Source organism: Anomalospiza imberbis, chromosome 6, assembly GCF_031753505.1.
Source record: "Anomalospiza imberbis isolate Cuckoo-Finch-1a 21T00152 chromosome 6, ASM3175350v1, whole genome shotgun sequence".
In the NCBI taxonomy this organism is placed as follows: Eukaryota; Metazoa; Chordata; class Aves; order Passeriformes; family Viduidae; genus Anomalospiza; species Anomalospiza imberbis.
The window spans coordinates 33,080,330-33,100,702 of NC_089686.1; the positions used below are offsets into that span (position 1 = coordinate 33,080,330).

At 43.9% G+C, this 20,373-nt stretch overlaps 3 protein-coding genes across 7 annotated transcripts in view; 1 reads left to right on the plus strand and 2 right to left on the minus strand.

Annotated features, from left to right (window-relative positions):
- ARG2 (arginase 2) overlaps positions 1-5,441 on the minus strand; it is a 19,902-nt gene extending 14,461 nt beyond the window's left edge. The window contains exons 1-2 of the mRNA XM_068193185.1: positions 5,259-5,441; positions 5,065-5,137 (exon numbers count right to left, since the gene is read on the minus strand). Coding sequence (XP_068049286.1) covers positions 5,065-5,137; positions 5,259-5,375 — 190 coding nt within the window. The 5' untranslated portion in view covers positions 5,376-5,441. The remainder of the gene's footprint in view (positions 1-5,064; positions 5,138-5,258) is intronic.
- Positions 5,442-7,937: 2,496 nt separating this feature from the next.
- PIGH (phosphatidylinositol glycan anchor biosynthesis class H) lies at positions 7,938-13,271 on the plus strand. Its single transcript, XM_068193188.1, has 4 exons — positions 7,938-8,163; positions 9,971-10,180; positions 10,788-10,871; positions 12,374-13,271. Exons 1-4 carry the CDS (start codon positions 7,984-7,986, stop codon positions 12,473-12,475), a joined length of 576 nt encoding a protein of 191 aa, XP_068049289.1. The 5' UTR covers positions 7,938-7,983; the 3' UTR covers positions 12,476-13,271.
- A 1,230-nt stretch (positions 13,272-14,501) lies between these two features.
- Positions 14,502-20,373, minus strand: part of PLEKHH1 (pleckstrin homology, MyTH4 and FERM domain containing H1) — a 60,964-nt gene continuing 55,092 nt past the window's right edge. For all 5 annotated transcript variants that reach the window (XM_068193160.1, XM_068193158.1, XM_068193159.1 and 2 more), the window contains 4 exons: positions 19,745-19,874; positions 18,059-18,145; positions 17,393-17,539; positions 14,502-17,086 (listed from right to left, as the gene is read on the minus strand). In XM_068193160.1, the coding sequence (XP_068049261.1) occupies positions 16,910-17,086; positions 17,393-17,539; positions 18,059-18,145; positions 19,745-19,874 (541 nt within the window). In that variant the 3' untranslated portion in view covers positions 14,502-16,909. The remainder of the gene's footprint in view (positions 17,087-17,392; positions 17,540-18,058; positions 18,146-19,744; positions 19,875-20,373) is intronic.

Genomic DNA, 20,373 nt, shown 5'->3' on the forward strand with positions numbered 1-20,373 from the left:
AGGTAATTAACTCTAGTTCCAGAAATAAGTTGCAGAACTACATAAGTATGTTGTACTCATATTATTAAACAGAAGTGTTCGGGCATGCTTATGTGTAAGGGAAAGGAAAGAGAAGAGGACTGCCATTTACCCATTTTGTTTCAGGGGAAAAGCAGGGGGAGAGGGTGTTCCTGGATTAAAAAAAAATGCATTCCTATGTCTGCTTTGTAGGGAAGAATTAGCTGTTAGCCTGACCTCGTTATGTTATATCCAAACTGATTTTTGTTCCTGAGGATGTTCCTAGCAAATGAATACTTAGCTTTGACAGTACTAGCACCAGATGTGATCAAAAATAAAAAGACATGAACAGTAGCATTTCTTACCTCAACAATGCAGAGACTTAACTAAAGAAGGTGCTGCTTAAATGCCAGCAGTTATTTAAAATTTTGCCTGTCTCCCACTTAATCAACAGCAGAAAACATAACTCAAAAAAAGCTAGATCTTGATGAAATCTATACAATGAACTTAGACTTTACTGGAATTCTAGAGATTAAAGACATTAGTACAGCGAGTCAAATATCTCTACAAGTTTAAAATACTGAGTTTTGAAGAGAAACAACTAAGGTAAAAGTTAGTGCAAAACAAAGCTGGAGTCTAATCCAAGAATTCAAGAATCCATTCCTGACTGATCTTGTTTCTAACATGTAAATCCAATCTCTCTTCAAATACAGGGCAAGCAGAATGGTACAGTTTGTCAAATTCTTCAGGGATACAGGCAACTTTTTAAACACATTTACTGGATGGACTGATTAACATTATTTTCCCAGCAATGCAGCTGCAGCTGTAACTCTTGCCAGTGCAAATCTGCTGAATCCCAGCACCTATACTTATTTATGCATAATTGGTGCATAACTAAAAAACTGGTTATCTTCCTTCTAAACTCTTTACTGAAGAAGATTTAGGTGGACAAAGAGGAGATATGTAGAAGCAGCTGCCTCATGATTTATTAAGACTGATACTAACCATATGAGCTATCTTGGTGAAGAAGCAAAGTTGCATTGCTATTTCTGGCAGCAGATGTCAACAGGACTCCAATGGTTTTGGGCAAAGCAGTAGTGTAACTCCAGAGACACGGGGATTAACAGCTCCACTCCTCTTTTAGAGGAGGTTACTCCTTTCTGAGTCACTACACTGACCTCACGAAACCCATGACTGAAGAATTCTTTCCGGTCAAACAGAAGATCGGCCATAAGATGCACATTCTCTCTGACACATATAGTTCCCCTCTGTGTGTAAGCTACATGTTTCTGCAGTTCACCAAGTTGTCAAGCCAGCAACTCAGATCCCACTCCTAGCCAACAAAAGTCCAAAAGCCTCCACATATTGCACCCATTTCTGTTTACTGTTAGAGCAATACACAGCCCTACATGCTTTGCACCCTTTTCTCTCCCATGCCAAGGAGGTGTGAGTCTCTGTTTTCACATGGTACTTTTACTTCTTTGGCAACATGCCCTTTAAGGTGATAATATTTTAGTTTCCTTCAGGAGAAGAAGCAAAGCCAAGACAAACATCTCCAAGGTGCATAAAAATCCCCACAGGCAGAGTAAGTTATATGTTCATTTACTCCTGCTAGGCTTGCACACCTGCTGCTTTTGGCTTGGGAGATGAACTCCTACTACAGAAACTCTGAGTACACCTTGAGCTGCTACCAATAGGTAACTGTGATCTTTCTGCTTCTCACAAGGGGAAAAAAGTCAAATTGGTGGCTCAGATTCACCCCTGACAGTCTGCTACAGACTAGCAACAACATCTGTCTCTGAGCTCCCTCCTCGGATTTCAGCCTAAGCATAAACAAGCAGTTCACAGGCAGTCATTAATTGAGGCAGCCAAGAAGTTACTATACCATGTAGGTATGGTCACAGAATCTCTCAAGGGAGGGACCCCCCCACAAAAAAAAGGAAATTGGAATAGCAGCTCATAACACTGCAATAGGACTATGAAAGAACAGAAATTAGGATAGGGTCAAAGGAACAATAAAATTCCAGCACCAACCCACCCCCCCAAATACACCAGCCAGTGAAAGCAAAGTGGAAAACAATGCAAAAAGTGGAAACAAGAGTTTAGTGTTCTCACTCTGATACGGCTGGAGCACTATCAACAGAAGTCATTAAATGAGACAGACAAGCATGTGAAGAGCCATGTGGCTGCTTCATATTCAAAGTAACAAACAAACATAGTATATGCATCTTACTACCCAAATGCTACCATTTAGAGAACACTCCAGAGCACCTTTGTTTTATACAGGTCGCGTTGAACTTGAATTACAAATAGAAAATTAATAAATCACAACTCTAAATAAATAAACGTTCAAATCTCAGGCAAACAGAAGAGTCTGATCACCAGAAATCTCTTCCACTTGAAAGACTGTGAGGGCAATTTTCAGAGTTACTGTTAATGCAGAGGAATAGTGCTTCTTTCCCCCATCTGTACTTCTTTAGAAGGCCCAGAATCCAGCCTCACTCTTATACTGGGAAGCATCATTCCACATTTCATACCTGGTTTCAAACTGGTAATGACAAGGAAAATCAAATTTATAGCATTCTTTAATATCCAAGCAGGAAATGGGGGCATGTAACAAACACTTTCCATATGCACCCAACATACACATATCCTGTGGTCACAAATGCTTCAGAACTAGCCAGTACAGATGAAGAAGCCCTGTGTCTTACACAAATGTTATTTATTTTTTAAGGAGAAACCTGGTCTGCTGCAGTATAATTTGCCTGTTCCTGGAAAACAATCAAGAATGCATGAAAATTATTAACTCCTATATTAAAACAGATAAATAGAATGTCCAAATTAATAATTAGAATCATACTGTGGCTCCATTCATACTGTGGCCTTCCCAAAAGTATGAGCAGAAAATTCATAGTGTTAGAAAGACAAAGAAAGCAGCTAAAGTTTTACTGCCAGTTGAGCATACCACAGGACTCCAAGTAACAGCACTATGACAATAGTACTGCAGCCAAAGCTATCCCGGCATCCCAGGGAAGAAAAATAAGCAGCCCACATATAAAAGCAATCATTTGTTAAGTTTCCATGAACAACAAATGTGTACAGCACAAAAGGCTACATGGCAACATCCTCCTCCATCTAGCAGCCTCCCCTCAAGCAGATTGTCTTTGCACTGTAAACCACTCCTCTGTGCAGGCTGGTGACTGTCATCGTTTCAGGATGGGCCCTCACAGGAGAACCTGTTCTTAAAAGGACTGCAGAGATTTAAGCAGCAACAGACATCAACACCACCTTAAAAAAAAAAAAAAAAACAACCCCACCCCAGTGGAAGAACATGCCAGCAATAGGAGAGTGCAACTGCAGAAGGAAGAGCCTCTAAATATTGTAAGGGACCAGCAAGAAAATATCTCCATGTGCATAACTAATTGATGAGTAAACAACTTACAAGAAACTAAGCAGCGAAAGTATTTTTTAAATTTAGTTAAGCTTGCTTCATTTCTATCCCCATAACATTCTGATACTGGAATCCAGAAAGGGTTCAAATTTCCCTTTCTTTCTACCTTCCACAAGCTCCTATTGAAGTGAACTTGTGTCAGGCAAATAAGAGGGCTTTTTCCTTCTAGTTTTTAATTTTGTTGGGTTTTGTGGGTTTGGGGTTTTCCTCAAAGAATTCCTTCAAAGTGGAAACATTAGCTCTGAACTATTTGAAAGAGAACCCCAAGCCTTCCAGTATAAAATTCTGTTATTGATACAAAGTAATCTGCTGCCTACAGTCTTATTTAGAAGAGCATCCTCCTTTCAAACCTAGCATTTTGTTAGTTTCAAATAAACTTTAGGCTCAGTAACTATTCCAGTACAAAGAACCTCTTTTAGATGCCCTCTTCCACATTTGCTGAAATTATAGATCATGTTTACTAGAATTCAAGTATTGCCAACAACGGCAATGTCTGTACTTTGCACAAAACAAGCAAGGAAAAGAATATCTACACATTTGGCTGCCAACGGGGATTTTCAGTTTGTGAACCATAAGATACGTAGGATAAGTCTACAGGGCTGCACAGAACAATTACTTCTACTTTGAAGAGTTCTTACAATTCAGAATAAAATTGCTAGAGGGTTATTAGGCAATTATCTCTGTATGCATCTAAACTCCACTGACACTAACCACCCAGGGAGCAGATATTGGTTCTTTCTGTCGTACATCCCTACAATCCATCCTCATCACACCATTTTCAGTAACACTCTTTAGGTTAAAGATTCTCCAAGACACAGTTCAGCTTGACAAGCTTCTATCCCTCGTGTCCTGCTTCTAGTAACTGTGGTACAGCTTTCTGCAGGTCTCAGCTTGTAGACGTAATAAGTGTGAGAAGCTGAATCACAATTAAGTGCATGGATTTGCTTGCACAAAAAGAGCAGAAACAGCCCATTCAGAGGGTGGTATTTGCAAGCGTTTTCAAAGACTTCACACAAGACCTCTTACATAAAACTGACGACTTCTCCAGAAAATTCTGAATTTCATCACCTGGAAGCATACGAAACTTTTAGGAACAAACTGGTAATGAACACAAGAAAAAATAAGGCAAAGCCCACACTATGTGACAACCCGAGGATCACAGTTACTTGTCTGGATGCCATGAGCGCACACAGCGATTCAGACGGCCGCTGGCTTCCCCGGCTCTCCTGCAGTCGGTACGGGAGCAGCACACGCTCCGTGTGCCGCTGCGGCGCTCGCTGCGCAGCGCGGGCGGCTCGGGGTGCGTCCCGCTGCTCTGGGCAGCCGGGGAGCCGGGACCAGCGGCCGCTCTTTGTTCCGGGACCCCCGCAGGGCCCGGTGCGGCTCCTCCCGGTGCGGAATGCGACGAGCCTCTCCCTCCCGACACCTCCGCAAGGCTGCGGGCATCGCCGGCGCCGGGGCACGGTGCGTTCCGTGAGTCACCGGCGGCAGGACCCGTCTCCCCCCGCCCGCAGCGAGCGGCTGAGTCACGCTGCCCCGAGAGGGGAGCGGGCGATGCGGGCGGCCCCGCAGCCCCGCCGCCACCCCCGCCCGCCCGCCCGCCGCGCTGTGCTCACCGAGCCCGGCCAGCCGCTCCGCCAGCCCCGCGGCGCGGAGGGTAGCGGGGCCGTGGTCCACTCCCCGCCGTTTCTGCGAGACAAAGAGAGGGGGAACGCGTCAGACAGCGCTGCCCGCAGCCAGGTACGCAAACCCCGCCGGGGAAGGGGAGCCGGGCGACCGCGGCACCCGGCGCAACCCCCGCGATGCCCACCTGGCCCCTGGAGAGCGGGGCTCCCACCAGCGCCACGGAGTGCGCCCGGCGGCGCAGCGGGAGCGCGGCGTCGGGCTGGGCGCGCAGCAGGCGGGCGAGCGGCCCGCGCAGGGCCATGGCGGGGCGATGCTGCCGCGCGCCGCCCGCGCCCCGCTCTCTTTAGCGCTCCGCGCCGCCCCCGCGCCGCCCCCGTGCCGCCCCCGTGCCGCCCCCGTGCCGCCCCCGCGCCGCCCCCGCGCCGCCCCCGCGCCGCCCGGCCAACGGCAGCGCGCGCGCACGGAGGTGTGTCCCGCCCCCCCCGCCGCCCCGCCCCGCTCCCCTCACGCCCGCCCGGGGTTTTTCCACTGCGGCCGCCTGGGCCCGCCGCCGGTGCGGCGGGGCTGCCCGGCCCCCGCGGGGTCGCCGCCCCTTCACGGCCACCCGCCGCACCCTCCGCAGGCCCAGGGCAGCCGCTGTCGCACCCGCCCCGCCGGGGACACAGACGGGGGCTCGGAGAACAAGCAGCAACTCGGCCGAGCTCCCTGGCTGGCCACACCGAGCTCCGAGAGCCTCCGTGCAGGAACGCTGCTCCGTGGCTTCCCTGAAGAAAAACGGGTGATGCTCATCACCAGATGACCTTGATAAAGCATTGAAGAACCACCTGTCCAGCACCTGCCTCGAATACTGATCTCGGAGCATCGTGGCCTGGGACGATTCTCGGGTCTCCAGCTGTTCCTATTTTGAAGGATGATTTAAAAATGATTTAAATGAAGTGATCATTTAAAAATGATTTAAAAAGAAGTGGGAGTCCCCACCTTTCCCTGCTGCCTGATAAGGCAACAGGACTCCCATTGTCGAATGTGCAGTCTTTATGTACAAGCTTGAAAGAAAGGCCGACAGTTCATGAGACGACAGGACACAAACATGGTTAAAGAGGGACTTGCCAGTGACACATACAAAAAAATCCAAGCATACTTTTGCTTTTTCCTCTTAAGTTTTCCTAGTTCTCTTCTTATCTCTGTATGTCAGTAACTCCCTCATGTCTTGCTGTGAATGTGAATTCTTGTTAACGCTCCTCCAGGACCTCAAGTCTCTTTTCTGTCCTGTTTACTGATGTGGCTGTTCACAGTGCTTTTACCTCTTCCACCTCCTACTCTGATTTTTCTTTCCCCTTCTTCCTGTCCCTACCTCTGAAGCTGTCATACCAGCTGTCATAACTCCTGCTTACTTGCTTCAGTCCTTCTCACCTGCCATTTCGAACCTTTCTTCCCTCTTTTAAAAGCCTGTTTTCAATTTATTGGGTTTTTTTCCACTTTCACTTCATCAACACACTTCTTTCACCCTCTTTTGAGCTTCAGTATTTTCTTCTCCATTTCTGCAGTTCATTGTCTGCTGTTACTTTTTTCCCCTCCAGGCCAGCTCACCTTTCCTCTTCAGAGGAAGAGGAAAGCCCATCCCTCCACCTGGTCTCTTGTGTCATAGTGAGATCCTGGACGTACCGCACAAGACTTCCCACGGATGGCAGCCATCAACCACTCCTCCAGGCAAAGCAAAGACCTCGGTAGTGATTCTCTGATGCCCCTTGGTTTTTCATGTCCCTTAAGACTCCTTTGGTGCCCCTGTGAGAACAAGTTAACAGGTTTTTTGTATATATAGTATCCACCCAAAGCTCTGAAGATACCATGCATGAAGTAAATTGCTCACAGGAAGATGGCAGCTGCAATTAAAGCTAACACTCAAAAACTGTGTGAGAAGGGAAAAAATAGAAAAGCCAAAGAAACCAGGATGGTAGTTTGGAAGTCACAGAGCTGTAGTTTTATATTACTGCCACGTAAGTCACATGAAGTAATAACTGAAATGCATTAAAGGGAACGCAATACAAAGATCCATTAAGTCTCTGTATGCAAAGCCAAGTTTCCAATTTATCATGTATTTAGATGGCAAGGGACAAGAAAACTCTGCTTTAAACCTTGGGGAAAAAAATCAAAAGAGCTTGTAGCTAAGCATGGTACAGATGAGAAAATACATTAATGTAGTCGCAGATGGTAAGGACAGAGGGGGGAAAGAGAACCTTCTTGAGAAGAGAAGGTTGCATGGAGTACTCAAAGAAACCTTCCAGTATCTAAAGGGGCCTTCTGGGAAGCCAGAGAGGGTCTTTTCATCAGGAATTGCAGTGATAGGACTATGAGTAATGGAAAAAGGGGAAATTTAGGTTAGATATTAGAAATGTTTTCCTTTGCATGTGGTAAGACACTGGACCAGGTTGCCCAAAGAGGTTGTGGATGCTCCAACCCTGGCAGTGTTCAAAGCAAAGTTGGATAAGGCTTTGAGCAACCTGGTCTAGTGTGAGGCGTCCCTTTCCAAGGCGGGTGGTGTAGAACTAGATGATCTTTAAGTTTCATTCCAGTCCCTTAACGGTCTATGATTCCATGAAAACCCCAGTCTCTTCATCACGCTAAGAGACACGTGCAGCACCACTAAACCGTGTGCCCTTTAAAACTCACACTTCATAAACAGAGGAAGCAAGCAATGAATTATCAACATGTGCAAACAGCAGAAAGCGCTGATGTCATCGAGATTAAGGACAGACGCCCGGCGAGGTACAACCAAGCGAGACAAGCCAGCGGCAGCACCACCCTGCGGCCCGGGCAGGCGCCGGCCGTGAGCGAGCGGAGCGGGCAGAGCCTGACGCCGGCTCGGGCTCCTCCCGCGAGAGGCCGGCCGGGCCGCGCCCCGCCTGCCCGGCATGGCGGAGGAGCGGCGGTTCCTCTCGGCCTCCGGGGTGCCGATCGCGCTGCGGCGCCGCCAGCACAGCGCGTCCTGCCGGGAGCTGGCGGTGCGCGGCCCCCGGCTGCAGCTGCGCTCGCTCAGCGCCGCCACCTCCGCCGTCTGGCTGGCGGCCTACGGGCTCTTCGCGCTCAGCGAGGTACCGGCCCCTCCGCGGCTCGGGCCCGGCGCCGGCTGCGCCCCTCAGCCCGTGTCCCGCTGTCGCACCGGGGGCGCGCAGAGGAGTCCCGCGGGCTGGGCAGCCTCGGCTAGCGGTGCCCGGGGCATGGAGGGCGGCCGCGGCCCGTGGGAAGGTGCTCGGCGCCGCTCGGACGCATCCCCCGCGCCCCGGGGACGCCGAGCTGATGGGTGTGTGGTGGCAAAGGGAGAGCCGTGGCAGCCTGAAGGCCGCGGGCTGCCACCTGCTTGCCCCAGTGTCTTCTCGGGCGCCTCTGTTGGTTTGTAGCCTCTTGACAGATAGGGTAGATGTATGTCTGGGTGCTGAGTGATGTCTGCCACGTGCCTGTGAATCCAAATAACACGTGCTCACTTGGAGAGATGAGTTGTGAGAATCTCAAATTAAGGAGGAATTGAATAAAATGAATGATTTTTAATCCCCAAAAGGAATTTTTCTGAGTGACACAGCACTGCACCATGAATGTCATCAGTTTTCACAGCTGAGACAGAAAGATGTTTGCAGTACAGATTCAAAAATCTGTTGATTTCTAAACTAATGCTTTTGGATTCATCAGAAACTGGACCCAGACAAGTTATGTCCAGACTGAATTCAGCAGCTTGATCAAAGAAGCTGGTCACTGTGATCCATGCTTTGACTGTGCAAATCAGTTTTTTTCAGTAATCTTTCCTAAGAAATGAAGATAGAGTCAGTTGTCAGGAGTCAGACAGGAATAGATGGTTCATGTTTGAGTTTCATTTTTTACAAAAGCATACACCACAGTCAGTGGTTACCACCCACTGCCCTCCTGCTTGGCTTCACACATGCTCCTGCAGCCTGCATGCAAGTGACTGCAATTCTTCCTTTTGCCAGGAAATCAGGTCTGAAAGTGTCTTCTCTCTTTTTGTGGATTTCAGTGTCTGTACTTCACGACTGTTTTTTCCCCTGTGATAGCAAACTTTTGGAGAGGTCCTGTGTGCTTCCTGAAGCCATGGCTTCTTTTGCTCACATGGTGGCACAGGCCCAGCTTGAGTGGTAGGGCTGTGCAGTTCTGGTTCTTTAGGAAGTGTCACTATTAACTCTCATTCATTGGTAGGTGGCCTGGAGGTCTCTAAAACATGTCCCAGAAACAGGTTGTAGGTTGTGGACCTTTAGAATTTATTACCAGGTCTTCAGATGACTTAATGGTGACTATAGTGTCATCAGTTATATGTTAAAATGTAACAGCAATCACAAGATTGTGGCATGCAAAAGACATTGATTCTTACACAAAGTACAGGATAAAGCAAATTTTCTTTGGATTGGTATTTAAGGCAAGAAGAGGGTGTGGTTTGAACAAGTTGAGACTAGCAGTTCATGGTAAGAAAACCACCCTGGCAGTGTTACTCCTGAAGGATGGTTCCTCTGCTCTGAGAATCCACCCTTGGTTCCTGTAAACATTTCACAACAATTTTTTGTCAGTGACATCATCTTTAGAAGCTGGCATAATACTCTCATTGATACAACTAGCTTGTTTGGGTTGAGATTTCTGCATTGAACTTGGAAGGGAATAGAATTTTCTTGCAGTTTTCAGTTTCAGCTCTCAATTCTTTTAGTGCATACTGCAAAGACTGATTTAAATCTCACTACATATATATCAGCCAGCCAGGTGAATAAAAGGACTCTACCTAAGTAAAAATGCTTTGCAGCTGTAGCTTTAATATACAATTTACTGTGTAATTTTAATTTATCTAAAGCTGAGTTAAAGTAACTGTAAGACCAGAGCTCTGCCTTTTCTTGGCTTGTGTTACAGAGCAGCATGGTGCTCTCTGCCGCCATCTTCCTCACGTTGATTGGCCTGATCGTATACCTGCACTTTGTGAAGATTGACCAGGAATCCCTGCTGGTCATCGGCTCGCTCGGCATTCAGGTGACTTCCTCCTATGCCTCAGGGAAAGAGAGCACAACCTTCATTGAGATGGCTCAAGTGAAGGATGTGGTTATCAATGAAGCCATCCATATGGTAATCATACAAAGTCTGTCTTCTTGTGTCATCCAGTGTATTTTCATGAGCATGCTTTACCAGTTCAATTAAACACAGCACCATCTGTAGCTTTGCTGACATCAGGAGCTTCAGATTTTTCAACTTAATTTGTCATCTTTCTCCTTTAAAGGAGAACTCAAACCAAACAACTAACCTCAAAAAGCCAAATCCATCCCTTGGATAATGCCACTGTCATTGAGCTAGTGGGTTCCGTTCTTTGTGTTACGCTGTTCTTACAAATCCTGATGCCCAGCTCCATGTGTAATCAAGATGGAGATGAGAAGCTACAACACAAACAATGGTTTTTCCTATTGCCAGGGTTTTCTGCAAAGCTCCTGTAGAAAAGCAGACCTTACCCTTCCAGCATGTGTGTGTTCTTTTCAGGTTAAAAACTTAATAGAAGAAAACAGTCAAAATTATTTCTTTATTGAGTGAAAGCTATTGATACAAATTTGTAGACTTGACTGTGACCTGGCAGGATTTGCCTTCAGCCCATTGAGTTGAAACAGATCCTACTTCTGTGCTAACTCCAGGCAGTTTGATAGCATTTTTATACTCCAATGATTTTTGTCTGTTTGTCTTGCAGCAAAAAGTTATCTACTACCTGTGTATCCTCCTCCAGGACCCTGAAGATCCTCAGGGAGTATCTGAGGTTGTGCCACTCTTTCAAGTGAGTTTGACTGAATGGTGGAGAAATCCAGATTGTGGTCTCTGTGTGTGCATCAGCTGTCTAAGCATATCTATATTCTGCTACCAGGTAGCTGGTGACAGTTGCCTTTCCCTGGCTGGGCTGTCAGGGTGGGTGGCATTTGAAGTCTTACAGAACTACATACTAGGGATGGGTGTTTTCATTTGCTCTCCATTCAAACAACAGGGAGTTGTGTCAATTTGAACCCAGCCAGGAGTTTTCATGAACTAAAAGTCTTCAGCTCACATTGGGTGCTGAGGACTTGTAGAGCTTTCTGTGCAGTCCTGTGCTCAGAGTTACCACCATAACTCTGGCACTGTGCTGCAGTTGGTTTTTCTCTTAGCTCTGTGTACCAAAAGTTCTTATAAATCCTCCTTGGCATTGGAATGACTTCCCCTGCCTGACCTGCTGACAAAGATCATGGTACAAGCCGTGACCAATTTGTTTAATGTATCATAAGATGTTTGTGTTGCTGTTACCTCATCTCCCCTCTCTCTTCTCTCACTAATGTGTTCTGACTGTTCATAATCCCATTTTTGGAATGGATTTGCTTTGTGTGTGTTCATGCTTAACACAACAGTGCCCTTATCCTTGAGGGGTGGAAGCAGTACAGAGGTACCTCACTTCTTAGACTCTTACACTTCTTACGGCTCTTCTTAGCTGTAGAGCCCTCTCTGTCCTGAATTCACCCGCTGCTGGTGACTGTTTTGTAATCTGCTAACAGTTTGTGACTGGATACAGTCAGTCTTAACCTAAATACTTAGGAGTATAAATAATCTATTCCATTTACACTTGCTGCTAACTCAGTCCCACAATTGTAAAGATCTTTAGTAACAGTAATATGAATTAGATATTTCACATATAAACAAGGGAAAAAGTAGATTTGCGGGAAATCAACAACTACTAAATTCCAAAGGCTCTGTCTGGCATCTGTATTGTTTCTCTTTTTTTTTTTCCCTGACCTTTCAACTCTGAACAGTTTTGTTTTCATGGAAATACCTTAGCACTGGTAGAGTTGACTCCAGCAGCAAAGAAGGTACGGAACTCTTCCATTTTGAAATTCAGTACCTGTCTGCAAGTATTTTAACATGCAAGTTAGTATGTTAGTTTTGAAGGAGCAATGATTTGTAACTTTATTGTGTCTCCTTCATTGGGTTTCCCTAAGTTTTGTCAGCCTTCAAAAATACAATTTCCCATGTCACTCAGCCCAGGAGCCCTACTGCACCGATTTGGCCTTTTGTTCTCTTAAGCAAGTCTTGCAAGGAGGCATTTGATGGACTTTACACAGTAATGCTGTTTTGGGAGCTCAAAAGTTATAGGATCATAGGGACTGTGGGACCATGAAACTCACTTCCTTGCTGGTTTTAAGCTAGTCCAGGTTAGAATTGATGAAAAATCATTGTACTTTGACCACTGTTTGCTGTTTGGGTAAAATTAATTGGTGTTTCAGTTCAGAGCCTGATTATCTGTTGTTTGACTTCTAGAGCTCCAAGCCACGACTGGACTGCTTGATAGAAGTGTACAAAAGTTGTCAAGAGATTCTGGAGCAGAGGGACACAGCTCCACAATCAAGTGAAATAAAATAGCTGAAAAAAGCCAGCAAACTTTCAGCAGGATTCAGAGGGACACATGGAAAAGCAAGCAAAACTGCCCCATGAGCAGAACCTTTTAGGTTCAGACAGAAGAGGTTTCTTCTTGCCTCTCCGGAAAAGAATTATAGGGAAATAGGGCAAAGGGAGACAAAAAAATGCATCAGTTTTTACTGTTTCATGCATCTGAAAATTATGCTAAAATTATAAAATAACTGGCTGGACTGACATAAGTATGCATTCTTTGGTTTTTATTTAACGTTTTGTTTGAAAAACACTCTAAATACCAAAGCTGATGTGTGGAAGCTAACTTCCTGATGACAGAGGAATTTCAGAAGGACAAAACCAGAAAATTAAACTGTTGCATTCAGTTATGTTTAATGAAATAAACATAAGAGATCTGAAGACTGACCTCTTCAGGGATCTGCTTGAAGGAGTCCATGTGATGGGGTCCCTAGAGGGAAGAGGGATCCGAGAAAGCTGATTGATAGTCAAGGATCATTTCTTCTGAGATTAAGAACAGTCCATCCCAATGAGCAGGAAGTCAAGCAGAAATGCCAGGAAGCCTGCATGGATGAGCAAGCTGGGCCTGGCACTGCTTGAACACAAAAAGGAAGTATATTGAAGGTGGAATTAGGGACAGGTAATTTGGGAGGAATGTAGCAACACTGTTCAAGATGTAGTTAGAAAAGCTAAAGCCCAGCTGGTGATGAATCGGTTGAAGGATGTCAAAGGCAACAAGAATGGTTTCAGTAAGTGTTGTACTATGACACGAAATAACTCAAGATGCAAAAGAAGGAAAAGAGGAAGTTTTATTTCTGACTTTGTAATACATAGAATTGTAAAAGTGACAGTGGATTGGAGGATGAAATTGCTATTTCTCCAACCACACTGGTCAAACTAACAGTCTATTAATTCTCTCTTCTCATAAAGAATGTAAAACAATCATTATTTACATGAACAGTGCGTGAGAACTCCAGTAGAAATATGTAAACATTAGAAGGCATAGAAAACTTTTAAAAGAACTTTAAAATTTTAAAAGAACAGGACGACAAGTAAGTGCTTAACTATCAAAAGGAGCACTGAGAAAATGTGAACCCATTGCTGAATGAGGCAGGGCCTGTTGACACAGGACATGGAAAAGATGTGGCATTTAAAGGGCCACATCAGTTACTCTGAGAATATGAGGCACATGTAGTGTTGAAAATGATGGTAATGAGAATGTGAATAAAGTTTTAATGACCAGTGCTCTTGGCAGTAACTTAAGGTTGGGAAATTCTTCTTTGTTGATAAGCTAAAAGTTACTGTAACACTTAACTGGTATTTTTCTCTCTATATTCCACAACTCCTTAGTAATATAAATGAGGCGACTGAAGTGTCAAAAGCTAAACCCACAAGTTGGCAGGAGCCTGGATTCATGCTTATTTTGCATAAAGTGCTGAACCATGCTTGTCCACATCATCTCTAAATGAACACTTGGCACCACACCATCATGCACTAAGGTAGAGATAAGGGGATTTGTGGGTTTTTTTCCACAGTGCTACAAAGTTTGAAAGACAGGTTAGCTCATGTCACAGGAAGCTGTCCAAGTGAAAGGCAGCAGCTTGGAGATGTGCTACTGCCTATTGTGTCAGAAGAGAAAAGATGTCTCAACAGAGTGGACAGAGTCATGGGCTCAAGGGTGTGCTGGGAATGCTGACTATGCTGTAAAAATCCCATGAAGTCCTCAAAAAGTACACTGAAGAAATTACCAAGAAGCAGTGCCACAGCAAGAAGTCTGAAAGATTGCTTTAGCAGTCTTTTGAAGGAGTGAACATCCTGTGCCCATGGTGTAGTCATCCACTTAAGCTAAGAGAAGATCAGCAGAGAGAAACAAGGAATCAGCCTAGGGCAGGTTTCTACCAGCTACGGTTTGTGCCTGGATACCCAACACAATCTATGTTCATTTTTGTTTACATCAAGAATATTTTGGCTTTTAAAATAGTTTATTTCATTCTGAGAATAATACACATTTAATTCATGGTTATTAATTAATGAGCTGCATTTTATTAAAAACAAACAGAAATCTCACAGTATCTTCCAGACAGCCTTTTACTTACACACAGCAGTTAGGAACACAAAGGCTTTTGTCATCTCATTCTATGCTGCATTAACAGTCATTGCCAAAAGCATTGATTAAAATAAAAAAATTATTTTCTCTACCAAAGAATCATACAAAGTAGGTATCTACACAGGGTGGGGTGTTTGAAGACAGGTAAGCTATAAATAGGAGAGATATGTGCATCCATCAGAGTGGGGTGGTCCCTGAAACACTCAAGTATTGGTGGAATTTTTAAGAAATAAGGAAGAAAGAAAGTTTTGTGTATCATGCTTCTCAATTTAAAGTGCAACTGTGGCAAAAAATAATGAGTTTCAGGAGAGCTCCTGTGTATTTAACATCTCTGCTTCCTGTTTGCCCTGGTACAAGTCTCCTCAAGTCTCTGAGGACGTGAGGAAATACAGCCTGCGAACTGGAGACTTCTATGCCTTTAGCATCCCCAGCACTGATGATGGCTCCAGCCTATTCTGAAGCAAACTGTCAGACCTTCAGATACAGGAGAAATTGTCAGGCACAGGTGATAGAGTGAGGAGTAACACTTCGTGTATTCTAACTGACAGCTGTACTAAGATAATAGTGAGAGAGAGAGGGGAAATACAAACTACTGTCAGGACATACAGAAACTGGAAAGTATCTAAGGGAAAACAAAAATTACTAAATGCCTTCTTAAAGTTATTTTTGGCTCAGAAAGCTTCTACACTTTTCTGTACCTTCAAGGGATGGTCTTTAAATTCCTAACAAGTGGGTACATTACAGTATGTGAAAATCAAGTCACTTCATAGAATCTTTTCCTGTCTTAGGTCTGCCATACTGTTGCTGTAACTCACCATTGGATGGTTTGGGGTTAGGTTTGTTTTGTTTGGTTGTTTGGGTTTTTTTGTTTTGTATTACAAAGATGCTGATGAGGGATCGCTTAGAACAATTTTTGTCTGCCCCCTGCTCTTCTTTTTTAGTTTGTGGCTTTGCACCCATCATAAGCACGAAAAAAAAAACCTTGATGTATCAGCTCCCTCATTTGCATTAGTTGGATGCGTCAAGGTTGGTGGCAGGTACTAGGGAGTAAAAACACTGGTATGGTTGGTTTGTTTATTTGCAAATAACTGGTTTGCTATTACTGACTTCTGCTAGTGGTTGGATTCACACTGTTTTAATTTGGGAAAGCTGCCCATGAATGCATAACTATTATAAAGTTGGACATGGTACTTTTCAAAGTGCAGTTATTCTTCCTCAGCTTTTTAAGAATGATTATCAAAATAGCTGAACTTCAACTAAGTAGATTTAGATTTTTTTATGATGAATTGATATTTTTCTTTCATTTGTTTAAAAATCAGTAACCTTCTCATAATGAAGTCCCTTTGAAACAGATAAAAAAAAATCAAACCTACCAACATTCTTTAGGAAAGTCAGAAGAACATGAGTACACAATTGCTGACTACCCTTCCTTGCTTACGGAACATGAAGGAAGTGGGAGTTTAAAAGAAGCAGCTTCTGTCAAGTCAGAATGGCAGAGCTTGTCTGGGAAGATCTGTCCTAGTTGCTGAAAGACAGAAAAAGTACAAAATTTGCTTGCCTTGTCTTCCTTTTTCTGAGATAATGTGCAGTTCCAAACACATCTAGAACAGTGGTTATCAGAAAGTCTTTGAAAGTGCTTGTCTGAGAGTGGAGCAAGTGGCACACTGAGCCCTGCCCTGCAGCAGCAATCTAATGTTCATCTATTGCATAGAACAGCATCCGTTTCCAAAATGCATTGGTCCTGTAGGTGCCAGGGCATTCTCTGACACTGTCCCAGTCCCAGCTGTTCTGAGTCCTCAATATGCAAAGACTCTGGGCTTCCGCCTTTATTTAAAGTTGAAAATACTCTTAAGTACTGCTGAACTCTAATTCTATACTCAGTATTTCAAGTCTGAAATCACCCTTGACTTGCATCAGAATTATTCTTGTGAGTTTAATTCCTCTTCCTTCTTAGCAATGTCTTTCTTTCAATTCTGAGCAAGAACACAACAGTTTATGTCGAAAGCTGAAAATGGGAGGGATCAAAGAAAATGTATGTACTTGTAAAGCAAGGCAGTACAGTAGGAGATGGAAGAATGAGTGCAGATGTAATGACTGGAGCACTGTGCAGGCAAATGACCTGAGGAATGGTATTTTGGATGGAATGTGTCACAGAAAGGAAACCCCTGCACAGTCCCCCAAACCAACTTTTTGGTTTTTTTAGGAGAAAGTACACTGCCTCTACCTCTAAGGAACTTTGTCTATTATTATGGAAAAAGAATCAGAGCCTGCATTAATCTCTGGTATATAACCAACAAAATCAGCTCATGTGGAACAAGCCCTTAGAGCAGGGTGGGCCCCTTTGTGCTTCGGGGCACGGAAGGAAAAAAGCACCGATTTTCAGTCTCCCAGGGCTTCTTAGCAGGTGTTTTGCTTCGTGAGGGCTGTGTGGAAGACAGCAGTGAAGGAGTCGAACGATAGTTAATATAGCTGGCAATCAGAAGTGTTGCTTCAACAATCTGGGGAGAAGAGAAAATTATTAACTGTAGGTCAATTAGAGGTAAGAATGCCCTTTGGTTTTTAGACTCTATTGACCACATTGCTTTTGTAAATGGCTTTCTCCCATGGAATTGTTCCTTTTTTAAATGAAGCCCTGTCTTTAAGAGCTAGGTAGATTGTCTCTTGTTGAAAGGTTCCAGCTTACAAAGGATCTGTTGAATACATATAGCTAGTGCAGCAACAAGTACCAGTCCCTAGCACTTGTACAAAACAGCCAGCCCTGATGCTGCCAGCTGGAAAGAAACTCATTTTTCATTTGTAATTACCTTTGGAATTGCCATTGTGAAGAGGAGTTTTTCAGTGCTATTTTTTCCAGAATTTCTTTCTTTCATTTTACTGACTACAATCATGAAGTCATCTCGACAGCCTCCAAAGGTCAGCACAGAAGAGTATGAATAAGAGACCTTCAAATGCTGCAGACAGAGAGTTTGAAAAAGTCACAGTTCTGTAAAAGACTCCAAATGCCTACCTTAAATTAATATATTTGTTTATATTGCCACTTCCTGTAAGAACACCAGGTCTCCAGCAGTGAAGGGCAGTAGATGGCTCTATAGGTAAGAGCTGGCAGAGAAAGCTCAAGTGAGAATTGCATTTCTAGTTTTCTCCTGGTGTGCTCGATGCTTCGCTACTTCACAGTACAGATTTTGTTATATTCCAGATGGTGGTAGTAAAGCACACACCACTGAGATTTTGCAAGATGTATGAACATGTTTGCTGCCCTACCTTACACTGCAGCAGTAATTTTCCTTTGTCAATGGAGTGTTCAAACATAACACTGACTTCTCTCATCTCTGACTTTTACAAACTAACTTCTAATAGTAATTCACATTTGAAGTTAAAGACAAACTGTTAGTGACTTTCACTGGACTCAGGGATGAATGTCTTTCTGTGCTAGGTAAGGTATTCCTCTGAAACAGTGTTCCTCAACATACCATTGTGTTATAATCCAGTATGCTGATACCATCTTCATTCACAGCTATCCAGACTGGACAGTCTTCCAATGAGGAAGGCAAAATAGGCTAGAGAGAAATAAAATTATTAATTCAGATATTTTTTGAACACCACAGAATGATGTTTCTGATTTAAATGTTGAGATTTAAGGATAAAGTGAATAGGAGAAAAAAATACTAAAGACTTACTGAAGGCTTACTGGTGTGACCTGGTTTGATTTTTAAGACAGCTTTCCCCAAAATTTGGAATAACATTTTCAGATTTTACATACACTTTTTGGAGTAGTGGTACAAGAGATGCAAGGATTTAAAAAAAGCCTCTGAAATAACTAGATGCCATCAGTGTAGTTAAAATTGAAGGAAATGCTAGGACAGAGCAACAGCATGGCAACTCTGCTCAGCACATGTATTTATACTGCTCCTATCTGTCAGGAAGGCAGTGAAACCTGCTCGTTTCTATACCAGTGTACCCAGTACCATCACATCAATGACATCTTGTTTCTTACAGAATCTTAGAGCAAATGTGCATCAATTGGCTGTTGAAGATGATGCTGCTTAACTGCTGAAAAGTTATAACATGAGTTAACCATCAGGAATACCAACAGTATTTCACCTGTGGGTGGACCTCTTCTATATTCTGATTCTTCAGTATACTCAATTACATATTCTGTCAGAAGCCTCAAATACCAGTAACCTCTTTTGTCAGTAACCTCTTTTAGTCCTGACAGTGGCAATAACTGTCTTTTGAAAAGTATATAGTATATTTATTATTATTTATTTTCTTGTATATTTACTCAAGAGGTCCCTTTCATTGTTAGACTTTTTTTTTGTAACCAGAGCAGCTTTGACTTCAAAAACAAGAGACACGTAACAATGAAGAAGACCTCCCTCAAGCTTTCAGCAGCAGAAATTTCTGCTGGGATGGGAAGATGGTTAATGCCAAAACCTGTCTGATTTCTGACACAGCCATTATATGCTAAGACATTACTTCAGGCATGGGCAACAGGTACAGAGGTCTCGCCTGGAATGGGGTGAGGGATGGTACAAGCTACTAGGGGAACCACTCCCTGCAGCTGTTCTTTGCTCTCCCACTGATGCCTGTGGGCTGGTATCTTACCCAATGTGTACTTTCATTTTTGTTTCTGCAACAGGACATTAGCAGTGCTTGCCTCTCTCATGTGGCAAGGAAAGCATCTGGTTCTGTGTCAAGCAGAGAACAGGACTGAAGTACCCATTCTCCTTATAGCTGGCATCAGCTGCCAGGTGTGACTTAGGGGAGACTCTTCCCTTCCTCCCACACTGTGGTATGTAAATGTTACTTTTTTAAACTGCCATTGCAGCCTTGATGTCCAGGAAAATTCCTGACTGAGAAAGCTTTGGCAAGGCTTGTAAGGACAGGTAGTACTCTGTAGCACGATCAATTGGCACAGCCAGGGAACCTGCAGTATTTATTTACTGAACACTAGCAACCCCTAGTGGTTAGAATATACTTGTCTTCCTTCTTTTTCAACTTACGTTGTACCAGGGCTGCTCGTTCACAACAGAGTTGTTCAATTTTTTCCCCCTTCTGAAATAGAAGCATTTTCAACCCGTGTTACCAGAGACTGTAGGTATGTCTCTGCTCAGATAATTCACTCTTGGAAACAGAAAAAAGCGTGCTCCAGTTACCTTAGCAGCAAATATTTTGGTTCCAAAGAGAGGCCATTTTCGGGCCACGGTCAAATAAATTCGAATGCATTCTGGTGGAGAGCATCCCTGCAGCACCATCCACTTTGTTGCCAGCCTGTCTGTCAGTTGCCTTTAGGAATCCAAGACACAAGACACTGTTATTTACTAATGTCTTCCAAGGAAAGATGTGTAAAATCATAACAGTTAATAAATGTACCTCTTTACTCCAAAAATATTATTCTACACAGCATTACAGACAGGGCTGTTAGCACTTTCAGTTGTACAATGTGAATTTATTTTAGCTTTTCTCTACTTCCACATACTTTCTCACCTTCCTCATACCTTGCCTGTAGTATGCTCTATAAGGAGTGGCAAAATGTATTAACTCACTCTTGGTTTGGCTCACTAGGGATGGCTTTGTGATGTCATCGCAACATGGCTTGGCAGCTACCTTGCTACATGCAGATGGAATTTGCTTCCAAAAGGAGGTAATTGTGTTAGTTCCACCACTGCATCCCTAAGTAGCTTAGGCTCTGTAGGAAGACCATTCTCTCACTTTAAATGAGATAGATCTGGGACCTGTGGCAACATCTGAATTTTGTATTTGAGCTCTCTGCATTGTGTGTGAG